Here is a 15,719-nt window from a genome sequence, read left to right on the forward strand (position 1 = left end):
ATGGTGCACAGCAAAGGCTGTGGACCCTCTTTCTGTCCCTCTTTCCGAGGTACTCCTCTTTCTTCTCTCTCTTGCCCAGCAGGGCTCTGCTCTGGGCACTATCAAGGGCTACCTTTCTGCCCTTTCGGCCTTTCTGAGGCTGCCTGATCAACCTTCTTTGTGCAAGTCCCCTATTGTAACAAGATTCTTGAAGGGCATCACACACATGTATCCACCTGTTCCGTTTGTGATGCCTCAGTGGGACTTGAACCTGGTTCTAACCTTCTTGATGTGTGCTCCCTTTGAGCCACTTCATTCCTGTCCTCTACGTCTCCTGACTTTAAAGACGGCCTTCCTTGTTGCCATCACCTCTGCCAGGAGAGTGAGTAAGCTCCAGGCTCTTTCTGTCAAACCTCCTTTCATGTCCATTCATCCAGACAAGGTGGTTCTGAGAACTAGACCTTCTTTCCTGCCCAAAGTAGTCTCTGCTTTTCACATCGGGCAGTCCATCACCTTACCCTCCTTCTTCCCGCCTCCGCATCCTTCAAAGGATGAAGAGCGGCTCCATCGTCTGGACCCAAAACGTGCGCTCTCCTTTTATATGGATCGCACACGCCAGTTCCCGGTGGATGACCAACTGTTTGTTGGCTACGTGGGTGCGAAGAAGGGACGGGCGGTGCATAAACGGACCATCTCTCGGTGGGTCGTTCTGTGCATCAATGCGTGCTACTCTTTGGCTCGGAAGGAGCCTCCTGTTGGGCTGAGGGCCCATTCCACTCGGGCCACGGCGGCTACTACTGCCCTGGGCCGGGGAGTCCCCTTGCAGGACATTTGCCAGGCGGCTACGTGGGCCTCGCTGCACACATTTGCGAGGCACTACTGCCTGGAGAGTCAAGTCCGGAGGGATGGCTTCTTTGGCCGTTCTGTCCTCCAGGACTTTCTGGTGTAGGATTGTATTGGTTTGCAGACCCACCACCGGGGTTGGTATTGCTGGGGTATCTATTCTAAGGTAAGGAATCTAATACTAACCTGTTTCTTTCAGATGAACAAGTTACTTACCTTCGGTAACGATATATCTGTAAGAAACAGTAGTTAGTATTAGATTCCTTACCGCCCCACCATCCTCCCCGTTCTGCGAACTGATACCTAGGGTTAAAGACATCCCTTTCAGGGCCCTAGTTTCAATTGGCACCAGTGTTGGTTCTTACATGGCTCTGCGTGTTCTGGCGCGGAAAAGCTGTGTACAAAGAACTGACGTCAGCGCGCGGAGGCGGCGTCTATATACTCCAGCGACGTCATCACGGCGCACGACGCCGACGACGGACGCGGAGCTGCAGGGGACGCCTGCAGACGACGCCTACCGACGCGCAGGGGTACTGCTACGCAAAAGTTTCCGGATCCAGGCTGACGCCTGGGGATATTCTAAGGTAAGGAATCTAATACTAACTACTGTTTCTTACAGATATATCGTTACCGAAGGTAAGAACTTGTTCTTTAATACTATTGTGGGTGTATAGAAATAACATTTACATAATTGGTCAACCTAAGAGGCCTGTTATTTTCTAGTTTTTTAAATTTTAATAAAACAATGATTAGCAGACAAAACTGCTTTGTTTTCGAAACTCAGTAATGGTTCAGAATGGATATTTGCCTTAAATAAGGTAAAATATTTTGCCAGTTTTGGTCTGTTGCAAATATCAAATTGAAACATGTATTAATGGTAAAACATTTTTAGTGTACATTTGCCATTCCCATCCCCATCTAATGTACTGTGCACAATCAGGCAGCGTAAAACAATCTTGAACTTGTAGTTAAAATAAGGTTCCTCGCTGTTAAAGGGTCACTTTACTAAAATAGAAATAACTACAATTTAGTCTTTAAAAATGTCCCAAATGAGAAACTTAGAGAACAATGATGAGAAACAAGAGGGAATTTGTACTTTAAATACAGGTGTTCTTAAATTTAAAAGTGAGCCTGCAGTCATTTTTAAGAGATTAACAAGGCTGTTCACATCACATCACTAAAATGTTGTCCCCTGAACAAGGACCTCTTGCAACGTTATATTGGTTCGAAAATATAAAATGCACAATGTACAAATCACAAAACCTTGTTTGAAATGTTCACAGTAAAAGGGTTTTCATAATACCAATTCACATAAAATATAATCTCAGATGTGTCTCTCTTTGCAACTAGATTGTCTTATATCTTTACAGATACTCAATCTTAATAATATATAAATGCCTGATAGCAAATATCATATTCATGAAGTTGAAACTGTGCATTGTGTAAACATTGATCTTGAGAAAATGTGGTGACACATTGCTTCTGTGGAGTTCATTTATATCTGCCACCTTCCTCAGGAATAGCAATTTCCTGGATTAATAAAAGCAAAACTCCAGTGATATTTTTCAAGCAAGATTTGCATCAGCTGAAAGGGAAAAGTACACCAAACTTGGTAGAATGTATATTAATGTTGGTGCATCACCTCGCCCAAAAATATTCTACAGATGCCAGTTTAAAACGGAGTGTATTCAAAGACCATTGTAATACATATCGATTCCAGACATATTGGAACTTCTCCAATGTATAATCAATTATGTAGGCTGATTTTAAGTTTTCCTTTCATTAAATCAGGATACCAGCTCATTTTTGTCTAATCAGGTACCACACCTGTTGCCTTGCAGTATGAATACTGAGACTTCATTTCATTTATTTTTGGAATTACAAAAATACTTTTAGTAATATTTACTCTGAAACTTTACATTAAGGGGCCTATTAGGATGGCGGTGAATCCGCATCCTCAGGGCCAGCGGAAGTCACCGCCGGCCTGGAGGATGCAGATTCACCGCTGCGGCCACAGAAAACACCCACCGACAGATTAGGATGGTGGTGGGACTGCGGTGGGACCAGTGGCGGACGGCAGGTCCGTCCGCCGCTGATCCGCCGGGTGTGAAGGGCTATTTGGTGGCGGTATCTGCAAGACACCGTCAGCCAAATTACGATCTGCATTACAACATGCTTTTCCACGGCAGCTTTTCCGCCGTGGAAAAGCATGTGGTCTTTGGTGTTTGGGGGCCCATTGCGGGCCCCCAGGGTGTCGGGGGGTGGGGGGTGCACATGGGGGGTACCTATGCTTACTCCCAGCATTTACATGCACAAAGCGGCAGGCACTGCGCGGTGCCTGCCGCTTTGTGCATGTAAATGTAAAACATGCATTTTTAACCTTGCGGCGTGTGCTGCTTCAAGCAGCACCCGCCGCACGGTTAAAGATACAGGATGTGACCGCCAGGGTGGCGGTCACATCCTATTTGCACCGGAGGGACCGCCGGTGCCCCTGCGGACGGTCCCTCCACCTCGATGTGGCGGACGGACGCAGGTCCGTCCGCCATCCTAATAGGCCCCTAAGTTCGACATTTTTTGCATTTTATATTTTTTCATCCCATATCTCTTTTCAGTGGTTCCTGGTTTGGGAACAACATTTTGGTGGCTTGCTGGTTTACCCCGTCCCCTTAGTGATCAAAGGTAGCTCTTTTTTTCATATATTACATCATTTCTTATAACATTGCTCTTGCTTGGTGCTAAGTTGCTGTATGTGACTGTGCAAAGTCCTCACAGAATAACAACACATTTAACAACAAAAAATAGTCACCTTCAACATGGATTTATTATTTTGATAAATATTAAGGAGAGATCCTGACCTTGCTGAAAGTGTAACTGCTAATGCTAAATTTAGTTATTAAGCAGTGTGAGGATATACAAACTAGTTATTGGAGAATAACCTTGTTTAACTGCCTAGACTTTAGGTCCCTCATTACACTTCAGGTGGTAATGAGTTTGGTATCTCCGACCTGACAAAATACTGAACCCCAAAAATATTTTTTCCTATGGGTCAGTATTACCTACCCTTTGTGGTTTTCACCTAGAAACCAGAAATAACTGGAGAAGCCAGAACTTGAGCACTTCAGCATTTCTCCCAAGATACCGGGTTTCACATTTTATCAAGATTGTTTGGGCAAAATATGAGGGTGTGTTCCTACTAAACTTGTAATCCTTGTTAGGGTAGAAAACCTTTTTTTATATGAATTAGGATTTAATCTCAATACATAATGAGGACTTTGTTATGAAACTATGCATGTCAAATTAAATGTTTTTTCCTCGCAAATGTTCATAATATGTTCTTGATTTTAGAACTACAGTCTATAAGTTGTGTAAAACTGAATTGTAACTCTTATTTTGCTTTTTTTTAAGGAGATCCAATAGTTCTGGAAACAATGAAGAAATTTGCTGATCTCACAGATCAAGCTAAGTATGTCTTGATTTCAATTTCTGTATTGAGTGTAAGAACTCTGGGCCTGATGTAGATCTTGGCAGATTTTGTCCCGCCGTCACTTTTCCATCTGTATCTCCGCCTGCCTACTAGGTGGTCCGCCTGCTCAATTTATTTATTTATTTATTTATTTCGTTACTTTTTCCCGCATTCGTCACAAACCTCACTTCAGTTCACACTCAAGATGTCTATACCCACACTCAGCGAGCTGAGAGGCATTGGCGGTTGGAAGTGGAAACCCCGCCTACAGTTACCAGGATTTGCTTGGGTACTAATAAAGAACCAGCTGAGATAACTCTTCCGCCAAGCTCGAAGAGCTGGATGACACTCGTCTTTAAACTGCCAGTGAAAACAACTGGTAGCAACCGAATAAGCCCGAAGAGTATTAAGGCAGCATAGTTATAGGACTCAGAAGAAAAGGAAAAAAATCCTCAATCATTCAAATCTGAGCCCCATCTGAGTCGCAGGAGGTTCCAAAATGCTTTCTTCTTCTTACTGCCTGATCTCAGAAGATTGAGCTTAGAGACCGCCTAGAGTGAAGTCTGCCAGTCTAGAAAGGAGGGGGGAGTGGATTCTGTCCATCTTTTACAAATTTGCCTCCTAGCTAGGAGGATAGCATAGAAGAGCAACGATCTGGCAAAGCCCGTAACTCTATCTGCTAAGCCAAAGATGATCAAAGGTAAGTTGAGGTTGATAGGACGCCCCAGGGTACTTGTCAAAAAACTTCCAATGCTATCCCAAAAGGAGGCAAGGGCAGGGCATTTTTTAAACATTTGGACATCGGAAGCTGAAGCCAGCCCACATTTCTTGCAGCAGACCGGTGGGCCTTTAGTGATTTTTTTTGTGGGGAGAAATAGGCCCTATGGATGGTAAACAGGTGGTTCCTTTTTAGCCATGCCGGTTTTACTACCTCAAATAAGATCTTACATGAGTGCTGCCATAAATAATCACAATCTTGTGCGGGTAAGGAGCTTCCCCACAGTTCCTCAGCAAGTTTGAATTCGCCCTCCACCGCTTCAGATATGGCTTGATACCAAAAAGAAACTTTCTTCCTCCCGAGGGACTGTCATAAGCTGATGTTCCTGGAAGCTACCACCCTCAGTTAAATTCTTACAATTTATTTGTGAGTGTGATTGGGCCCAGCTTTCCAGCTGAAGATATTTAAATCTGGAGAGGCCTGGTCCGAACTTGTCTCTAAGTTGATCCCATGAAGCAAGAATACCGTCAGGGATCAAGTCCCCCCAGACGCTAGCCCAGCTTCCCTCAAGGGTAATGCCAGCCTATCCCTCAAATACTCTGGAGCACCCGGGGATTCCCAGAGTGGAGCCAGGCTGGAGAAGTAACCAAGCGCAGCAGAGACCCCCAGTTTTGCCCATGTTTTAGCTAAGCCCTGGAGAACCTTCAGCTTAACTTTTTTTAAAACTTTGGGTCACCAAACTTGAACAGAAATCCTTCCTTCCGTAACTTAGCACCACTAAGCACAGCTAGGAACATCCCCCACACCAGGTATTTTCAAGAGCATACACAAGTGTGAAAGTTGGAAGGCCCAAGCATAAAGCTGGAGATCTGGTAAAGCAAAGCCTCCCTTCTCTCTCCTCTGCCTCATCTTTTTCCATGCAATCCTAGGTGATTTATATGCCCAAACAAATGAGTTAGTATCCCTCTGCAGCTTTTCAATAGTAGATTTTTCAAAATGAAGGGGAATACAATTGAAGAAGAAAGTCATTTTAGGGAGTATTTACATCTTAACCAGATTAACTCTGCCAATATTGGATAAAAGGAGAAGGGCCCATGATTTCATTAGCCTCTGGCACTCCCTAGCCCCCATAGCGAGGTTACTCTCGGCAATCTTAGTGATATTCTGAAGGACGTTAATCCCCAAATATCTCATTTTGGAACTGACTTGGTACTGATGCTGGGTTTCTCCAAGATTCCAGGCCATAATTTTAGTCTTCGAGGCGGTAATTTCATAACCTGAAACCAAACCAAACTCCTGAGCTGATAACGGCTGGAAATGCTGTGTGCAGATCAACTGAAAGAACTAAAATATTGTCAGCATTCAGGGTTACCTTCCTCTCCCACTCCCCGTACTTGAAAGGCTGGATGTTAGGATTGTCCCTAAGCCGTTGAGCAAATGGCTCAATGTATAGGTCAGAGAGGGGAGAGTGGGCAGCCCTGTCTGCTCCCGTGGAAATCTTGAAGTGATCAGTGGTGTTGCCATTAACAAGAAGTCTGGCAGTTGGGTTCTGGTAAATCAACGGAACTGTAAAACAGAATTTTTCCCCCAGGTTACATTTCCTCAAGACCTCCGACAGGTAAATCCAGTTCACCCTGTTGAAGGCCTTGGTGGCATCCAACGTCATGGCTCTATTTATATGTTGTTGGGCATATGGATGATAGTCCGTCAGATTCCCCCTAACTCCACCATATTTTTCCAGCCGCGTTGACGGTTCCATAGGAAAAAGTGGCGGTCAGAGGGAGCACAGCCAGTCCGTCATAATCCCTTTATTCGGTTAATAAAAACCATAAAAGTACACTACAAAAAATCTTGTAAGAACAACATTAAAACATTTGCAAAATTCATTTGGGATAATATTATACACCATAAAAATTCATCATGAAAAAATCCCCATCCTTTTGATGTTCTAAACGAAGCATATTTAAAATTCTTTTAAAAACGTACTCTTATGCACTACAAACATCCGATTTACAAACCATTTCATTGCAATACTAGTAGAGCTAGAATATTTCATGGCATAGAGGTCCTTCTTTTCCTTTCCCTAAATGCGGCAACTAAAAACCTAGCAATATTAAAACATTCCCATGTATTGTTCAACTACCTATGTAAACCCTTTATCCATTAAAATAGGTACTAAGAAACGTTTGCGAATATGATGATAATGGTCACAAAACATTGTAAAGTGCAAAGTGTCGTGAGTAGAGAAATTATTGCAAGGGTCCAAATCTTTCAGCTTTCACCATCCCTGAGGCTCAGCCAATAAAAAGTGCAGGAAGTTGAACCTATATCTGGTTAAAAGAAAGCGGTGATAAGTCCTTGTTATAACTTTTAAATAGGGTTCTATAGTTGGAGCTGTTTTCAATACAAGGTAGGCTTTTTCTGTTGGTTTCATTAACTCTCTGGCCTCTCTTTCAGATTGCATCATGTTTAAAAAATGTTTTCAACCCACAGTTAGTCCTCTTCCCTAAGTTTGTTTGGGGAATCAAAATCAAAAAGTTTGGGCCGCCCTAATTTCTTTGTTAAGTTCATTACATTACCTATCCACTCCCACATAATTGGTGTTCTTATTTACCAACCTCACATCTAGATCTTTTCGAGCATTACCCTTATCATGGTTGGCTATGGCAGGGTGTAGAGTGCTATGTCGTTTCTGACTCGCAAACCCCTCTCCTTGACGAATATGGGTGGTATTTGACAAAATATATGCATCATACTTATTTTTAACCACACCCCAGTGTTCACTTCCGTTAATTTAGTCTCTAATCGCAACATTTTCCCCGAAGGCCCTTCTACCTTTGTCTTAACAAGTTTGGTTATGTCCTCCAGGAGTGTTGCAAAAAGAGGTGCCAACCGCGACTGAAAGAGGTCACCCACAATTGATCTCACAGCAGGAGATGATAGTTGATCGCAGTCCAGAATCCCTCCCCGATCCAGGCGCGATGGATGTTCACCCATGACTGTGGTAGTTTTTGTGTCTCTTTTCCGCCCTTTTATAGCAGGGAGATGCAATCCTGACCAGATTTACCACCTCTACTGTTGATGACCCCTGTAAAGGACGCTACAAGCCCTGTATGGGAGCACCCTGCTCAGTGTTGGTGACACCTGCCTCAAATGGGATTACGTTTAGTGTAGCATCAGCTGGTAACATGCTCGAGAATACTAGCTCAGCGCTCCGGCCCACTTGTTCCTCAGCGTTTTGAATCTCCTCTGTCAGAGCACCCACAGCTGTTGTTAAGTACGAGATAATAGATCCACAATTTCGAGGTACTTTAGCCTTTGCCTTGACCAGGTCAGAGCTGCATGGATGTTTGCACTTACCCAAATTGATTTCTGGATAGTGGGCGAAGGAATGGGTGGCCCAGCCTCTGTGAGGCGCTGACTGGCCCACCCCGTCTCGGGCACGTCCATCGCGTCCCGCACTGTGGGAACCCAAAAGTGAATTTAGGCGCCTCCTGGCGCACAATCAGGCTGTGTGACGACATTGGCGCAAAGGCTGCAAAGCAAGCTGGTGGTTGCAGTCCCTTTCACCCCTCCAACAAACAAAACGCTGTCCTGCACTGCGGGAGTCACAAAGTGAATTTTGGCCCCTCTTGGCTCGCGTGCAGGCTGCATGACAACGTTGGCAGCAGAGGCCACAAGGAAAGCTGGGGGTTGCAGTCCCTCTCACCCCTATGACAAACGGTCGTCTCACGCTGCGGGAGCCCCAAAATGAATTTAGGCACCTCCTGGCAAGCGTGCAGGCTGCGTGACAACGTTGGTGTCAGGGGCCACAAGGCAAGCTGGAGATTGCAGTCCCTCTCACCCCTCTGACAAACGGGCATCCCCAATATTTCCACCAGGCCAATCACGTTGTGCCTTTCCTCCAACATAACTGGAAAATAAATCTCCCCAACTGAGTTAGCTGTTCCGTAGGCATAGAAGGTAAAAGCTTACCTTTTTTACTGTTTCCATTTCCTTTTCCGCCATGACCCCGATCGTACTAGTCCTTCCTTTGCAGCTGCTAATTGACCGCGAAGCAAATCAACCCTGTCAGCATCATAATCAAAGGTAAGCTTCTTGTTACTTGTTTCCTTTTGAATTGTGTGTATACATTAGCTCTGGACTCGTGCATTTTTAAATCTATTTTATGAACAATATTTTTTAATGCATATGTGTGTAATGTTGAAGTTTCAGAAATGTAAAGAAACACACCTCTATGAATATTGGGTGTTATTTTAAAATTTGGTGCAAGTTGCCTTCGTGATAATGAGCAGTTATACAAAACTTTACATTAATCAAAATTCGTAATGAGTTCATAGCTGTGTGTTGAATTATTTTTTGTAAACTATCAAAATATAAACATATAATTATACACATTTTGGATAAGTTAAACTTATTATTTGTATTAATTGCCGGTAAAATGTTGTTTTTAAATAAAAGTAAAATCAATGTAAGTTCTAAACTTGAATCATTGTCAATATTTATGATGTTAGTTCTAAACTTAAATCATTGTCGATATTTATGTGCCCCCCTCCCCTTGTCTAGTGCCTTTTCTGTATTTTTTTTTCCAAGGTTTAATGCAATTGTTTATTTTTGTCTCTTATTAAGTTAAAATAAACACACCTGTATTGACACATAAAAACACAAAAATAATTGTATTTTTGGTGTAAGTGTCCATTATCATGAGGAATGCTTGCACCAAATATTAATGTCCATTATAATTTTTCGACTGCACGAACATGTACTTTAAGAAACTGTAATAGTTACTGTCATAAATGTGAGTAAGAATAAGTATTACACACACTCCTCATTAATATTTTTTTAAATAAATGAATTGTAAACAAATTATAATGTTAGTGTTGACGTTGATGTGTGTTGTGGTAGCTGGGGTAGTTGTGGTGCTTGTGGGTGTGGGTGTGGTGGTAGGCATGGGTGTGGTGGTCATTGTGTTTGTGGGTGTTGTGGTTGTGGGGGTCGTTTCAATAGTGTGTGTATGTTTGTGTGTTTGTGTTTCTTTGTGTGTTTGTGTTTATGCGTGCATGTGAATATGCTGCTTGTGCTTGTTGTGGGTGTCTATTAAAAAATGAGTGTGCTTGGGATTAGGGTGGGAGTTTGGATTGGGGTTGAGGAAGGGACCTGAGTTCGGGAGCAGAAGGTTGGACTGGTTTGAAGGCTGGGGTGAGTGAGAAGGCTGCTGTTTTGGCAGGCAATCTCCGAGTGCCAGGCTTCAACTGTGAATGGCATCCAGAAATGCAACCATTTGTTGCATTTGGCAGATAAGGTCCTTTTTCTATCGCAGTCTAGCCTATAGAGATGCTGTGTAAGAGGTCAATTGACTTCTCACTCAGCGCAGACTGGGTAACAGGGGATAGGGGTAAGGTCCCGGTGAAAAAATAAACTGAAATGATTTTAATAACCCACAAGATAATAATTATAAAATGAAACAAAATTAACAAGAAACAGAGAAGGCCAACAAACCACCTGACTTCACTGAAAAAGTGCTCATGAAAAAGCTTCTGCTGTAGTGGAATGACAAGTGTTCATAGTCTGAAATTGAGTGTGATTGATAGTGTGGTATGCAGGTGTAAACAATTAGCCAAAACACATCAGGTGTGTGATGCTAGCATCCATCCAAAAGCCACAGGAATAGTACAATGTTGAACATGTCCCGTGACGGAATCCCTCCAGTGGCAATCCGCCACTAGGACAGCGCCAGCACAACTGTAAAATCTACAGAGGCTTGGTGCAGTCCCACCCCTCTGACGGAGTAATGTTAGCCAGCAGAGAAGTCTGCTGCGTCGATAGCGGTGAGCGGCTAATGCAACAGAAAAAGGTGGATGGAGGATCAGCCAGCCTGCATCCAAACATGGTGGGTGGGAATCCGTTAGCTGAACAAAGTACTTGTAAACGCTGCTACGGAGGGGCGACGGGAGTCCTGCCTAGATCTAAATCACGCCCTCTGTTGTAACCTCAACATGTAGTTAAAAAAACTATTCTGTCAAATAAAGTATTTTCTTTTGTGTTTTTGGACTTTGGTCAAGTTTATACTCCAACATGTATATGTTCTTTTTTTCCTCCATCTTTCTCTTTTAAATCACACATTTCCATAGTTTCAGTTCATTTTGTTGGTGGTGAGTAAACATGAATTGGAGCCATTTGTTCCAAAGTGTAAATGAGCAAAAATAGGGTTAATCTTCTATACTCTTTAGAAAACAAGATTTCTATTTCTATCAAATCACATTAAGTTTATCAATTATAAACCAATTTGTTTCTGAAATCCATTCAAACCAATGGACTTTTCATTTTAATAATAAATGTATAGTGTTAACATAAAGAGACATTTGAATTACAGTTTCTTTTTATCTGTAATACTGTCTAGAGGCTAAGGCCATCCCAATAATAAACAAATCGAGAGACTTTTTGAGGAGAAAATATTATATTTCTTATGTCACTTGGCAGGTGGCTACATTGTCAACATCACTAAGTTAACATGAGCCCTTCAGCCATGATTCAGCTTTGCACACATTACTAGCTCCTTTTATTTTGCAACATCTCTGTCCGTACTTTTCACATGGGAACTGTTTGTTTTGTGTTCGTTCTCTGCCTGTTTGTGGAGTTTAGTCTGAACATTGTGAGCAAGGTCGATAAACAATGCCCCTTGTTGTTCTGTTCTGGTCCGGCCCTAGCACTTAGACACAACATACCAATCATTGAAGCTGGTGGCAGACTAGCATTTTGATATTACGGGGATGCACTTGGAGAGGGACCTTTCCAGGGAGAAGATCGATGCGGTTCCTGTGATGTAGCTATACCATCTAGGCACTAAGGTATGGGGTCTACTGACAAAACCCAGAGATCGTTTGTTCTATAATAATACTAATTCCTAGCAAGGGGAGGGAGGTTAGGCTGAACTGTCTTCTCTCTATTATCTTTTCATTAGGACATCTCCCGTTATGATATACGACCTTGTTGCTATGCTAAAGACACACAGTTGATATATACGGAATGCAGAACAAATCAATACATTCACCCCCAGTCAAAAGATCTGGGTTAAATCTATCATTCTTTTGCTCACCCAAGTTTGTTGCTATGCTGGCAATATTTGTATTATGCATTCTTCTGCTTGTTGTGGCATGTATTCTGCATTATAGAGCACAATAGTTCAAATAAATATTCTAAACTATTTTATGTCTCTGTCAGACTTTATTGTGGACAGAAAACATGAATGCAGGCGTAAGGGTTTTGCCTAGTTACCGCAATGCCTGAGAGAGTCGGGAGTGTTATGTTCTCGGGGGTCTAATCATTTGTTTCTCTGTGAGTGTTTAGGAGAACGAGTGAGACACTATAGCTAGTTGGTCCAGGGCTCGTGGGCACTAAGGTGTTGGGAAGGCTTAGCCCCTATACACCGTGGTCCCATAATCCTGTGCATAGTTCTGTGTATGTGCAGAATCCCTGCAATACTTATTGTGGTTCAGTATGACTATTCAATTAAACAAATAATAAACAGTCTCAGAAGCACACTAAATGCTGCCAAACAGGAGGTGGAGCGGAGTCTTAGAATTTCTTCATACAAGTGAAAATGTACCCTCTTTCACTACATTTGATTTTCATATTTGTGGTTCATTACAGTACTGATACGGTGTCTTTATTTTATCTTGTTTAAGAAAACAAATGTACGGCTAGTTGAAGGATTAATGTAAAATCCACTAAATCCAAAGTAACCTGACAAAGCAATGCATTTAATAAAACAGGTGACCAGAAACCCTTTTGGTGCTAAGGTCCACTATGTGTTCTGCAGTATGTTCACTATGGTTAGGATGTAGAGGGCATGTCATCACACCCAGAGCAGGCCCTTATCTCGGGCTGCTTGAGAAGAGCTTCCTCTGCACGCTGGCACAATTTTTTGTAAATGAAGATCAACGTGCATGGTGTGCTGACATCAACACAACTGACAGGGAAAGTAGGAGCCTTTCTTGCGTCTTCTGTTTTTAACTTCTGTGGTGCTTGGAGTCAGAGCTCAGCTCCATAAACACCAATCACAATAGTAGCACAATAATTGGAATGACGAGACTCTTCCCTTTCCAATATTACTTATGCCTAATGGATTCCTGCTTGGGGATCCAGCAGGGCTGCATCAATAGGGCCACCAGGCTCGTTTTTTCCTGTGGTTGTCCACAGGTAAATATTGTTCTTTCTTTCCCCAAGAGGGCCAGGTTGGGGCATTATTACCCTGGATCATTCCACACTAGTGCAACGTACACCCACTTGACACCAGCCAAAATGATTGCAAAAGGAATGCAGTGGGGAACAGGTCCGTCCCGATGATGGTTCACCCCTCCCCACCATACCTTAGATAATCTTTCTGCCCCCATCTGGGTTGCATATTAGATTGCTTACTCCCACCCCCAGAGTTTGCAGAAAGCCAGGAAACATATTTGGAAAAAAAGTAAATTATGGGAGGTTGGGTGTTTCTTGCACAGGGCCACCCCTCTCCATTAATCTTTCTTTTGCTTGTGAGCAGAAATCCATTAGACACCTGGGAAAGCTTTTTGAAATATATATATGGGATTGTGATACACCTGGCTGCCTCCTTCCACCATGACCGTACTGTCTTGCTGTCCTCCCTAAAATGTAGATGACCTCTAACCACCAGGGTAAAATTGTTTTAAACGAAGACTGATGTGGGTGGAACCAGTCCTGGCATCAGCCGTACACCCCCAACCGGGCAGTTTCTACCCAATTGGGGGCAGCAGGGTGTGTCTGCATACCATCCCTGCCCACCCCACAGGGGACCATAAAACTCACTAGATACCAGCAATGTATTTTTTTAGTCAGTTGGGGGAGGAAGTGATCCGTCCTTGAACCAGACCCTCCCATCCACCTGCAACAGAAAGTATTTCTGACACTGTGGGGAGGCAGATTAAACGGTTTTGCCCCTGTACTGACACCAGCAGTATTTCAGTTGTGGTCACAAACCATTGATTCATTTCATTGCAACTCGGAATTAAGAGGGAATGTGCCTTTTAAGCCCCCCACTCTGTTGGAAAGCCCTTTGATACACTGAGTCCTTGCATTTTACAGTTGCAAAGCTTGTGAGTTTGTGATATCCAGACTTTGTAACCACAAAATGCATCGATACATTGAACCCCAGCTCCCTACAGCTTGTTATAGCCCTGGCAAAATTTTTGATGAAAAACCAATGCTACCTTACTTTGCAATCCACCTAAAACACCAATATTTTCAAAATTATTAGGCTAAATATTTCTCCTGACACTGTTACTTAACAAATTAAGTGATGTATGAAGACTTTAGATATTGCGATTTCGAACAAGTCTTACTGGTGAGGTAAATTAAGAAAGTCATTTCTTTTCGTATCTATGATAGTCAAGAGGAGTTTTTCTAGTATACAGATTGGTTACCATGGACACTCTGTGTTCCATTTAGTTAACTCTGAACAGGCAATAGTCCCAACTGAAAATGCAATAACCTTTAGTATTATGGAGAGAGAAGACTATCAAATATATATTTGCTGCCATTTACAAAAAAAACTTTATTTTAAACATTTCTATAGAAGATAACAACTGACGGATAGCTACACAGATACCTACAATAAATATCACAATGGCTTAAATGTGAATTGTAATGCTGATGTATGTGTGTCTTCTCTGAGTCTGAGAACAGCAGTAACCATGCCGTCGAATCCTTATATCAGCTCTGGCCTTTTTTCTCATGTCAATGCATTTTTGGCTCGCTGAAAAGTGATGTTAATGCATTGTGCATTATTCTGTATCCAGTTAAATTGAGCTATAAAAAATGAAATTGAAAACGTATGCATTTCTTATGACACTTGAAACCCTTTTTGAAAAATATCTTGCTGTGAACATTATGGGTGTACCAATTGCCACTTATGAATGTTTTTTTTGTTTTGTTAACTAGACAAGCAATAGAGTCTCACAGTTGGACTGAATTGGCAGACCTTATGAACATAAACTTTGAGCTGAGGAGGTAAGCGGTACTTTAACTTTGTTTGATTAGAAACCCAATACATTATTATGTGATTTCAAACAAAGTCTTGAATTCACAAACGAAAAAAACCAAAAACATTGAAAAACAATCAGAAAAAAAGGCTAAAGAAAGAATCTCTCAAATCAGTCCTGAGTCTGGAAGAATATATATTTTTTAAACTCAAGCAATGAGTGTTTCTATGACTACAACATCCCTACACAACAAGGGACCATGGATGGCAGACATGGGCTCTTGGAAACAAGTAAGATAGCCATTGGCAAAGCCACTAGATCTGGCTTCAACATACTGACACATGCAAGCACAGTTCAGATCATATGTTGTGTGCACAAATGATGTTCAGCATGTTAAAACCAGCCCTTTTGGAGTTGCTCCCTCGGGGCAAAAAATTGCCAAAAATGTATTGTATACATCATGTGTGAAAATGTGTGATTATTGATTATCTTGCCAGATGTTTAATAGACCCTCATGCATTTAAATGGTAGGACCTCCTAGAAGGTGGAATGATACACCATACAGCCAACAGCATGAAGTCAGAGGGAAATACTCTCATGAGCCAAAACGCACTCTTTTTATATTGTAAGGAATTAGTAACAGAAGGTCTTGAAAACAGCTGTGATTTTAAGCCAGACCTTAAAATAGAAAGTGGACTAACAAGGGGTGTGGAGATGT

The 15,719-nt window shown here is 42.3% G+C and overlaps 1 protein-coding gene across 1 annotated transcript in view; it reads left to right on the plus strand.

The window, feature by feature from the left end:
* The window catches only part of LOC147732447 (uncharacterized), an 899,668-nt gene that overhangs the window by 853,401 nt on the left and 30,548 nt on the right, over window positions 1-15,719 (plus strand). Inside the window, exons 19-20 of the mRNA XM_086956972.1 lie at window positions 4,228-4,285; window positions 14,961-15,029. Of these exons, the coding sequence (XP_086813098.1) occupies window positions 4,228-4,285; window positions 14,961-15,029 (127 nt within the window). The remainder of the gene's footprint in view (window positions 1-4,227; window positions 4,286-14,960; window positions 15,030-15,719) is intronic.

The sequence above is a fragment of the Lissotriton vulgaris genome, chromosome 2_1 (assembly GCF_964263255.1).
Source record: "Lissotriton vulgaris chromosome 2_1, aLisVul1.2, whole genome shotgun sequence".
In the NCBI taxonomy this organism is placed as follows: domain Eukaryota; kingdom Metazoa; phylum Chordata; class Amphibia; order Caudata; family Salamandridae; genus Lissotriton; species Lissotriton vulgaris.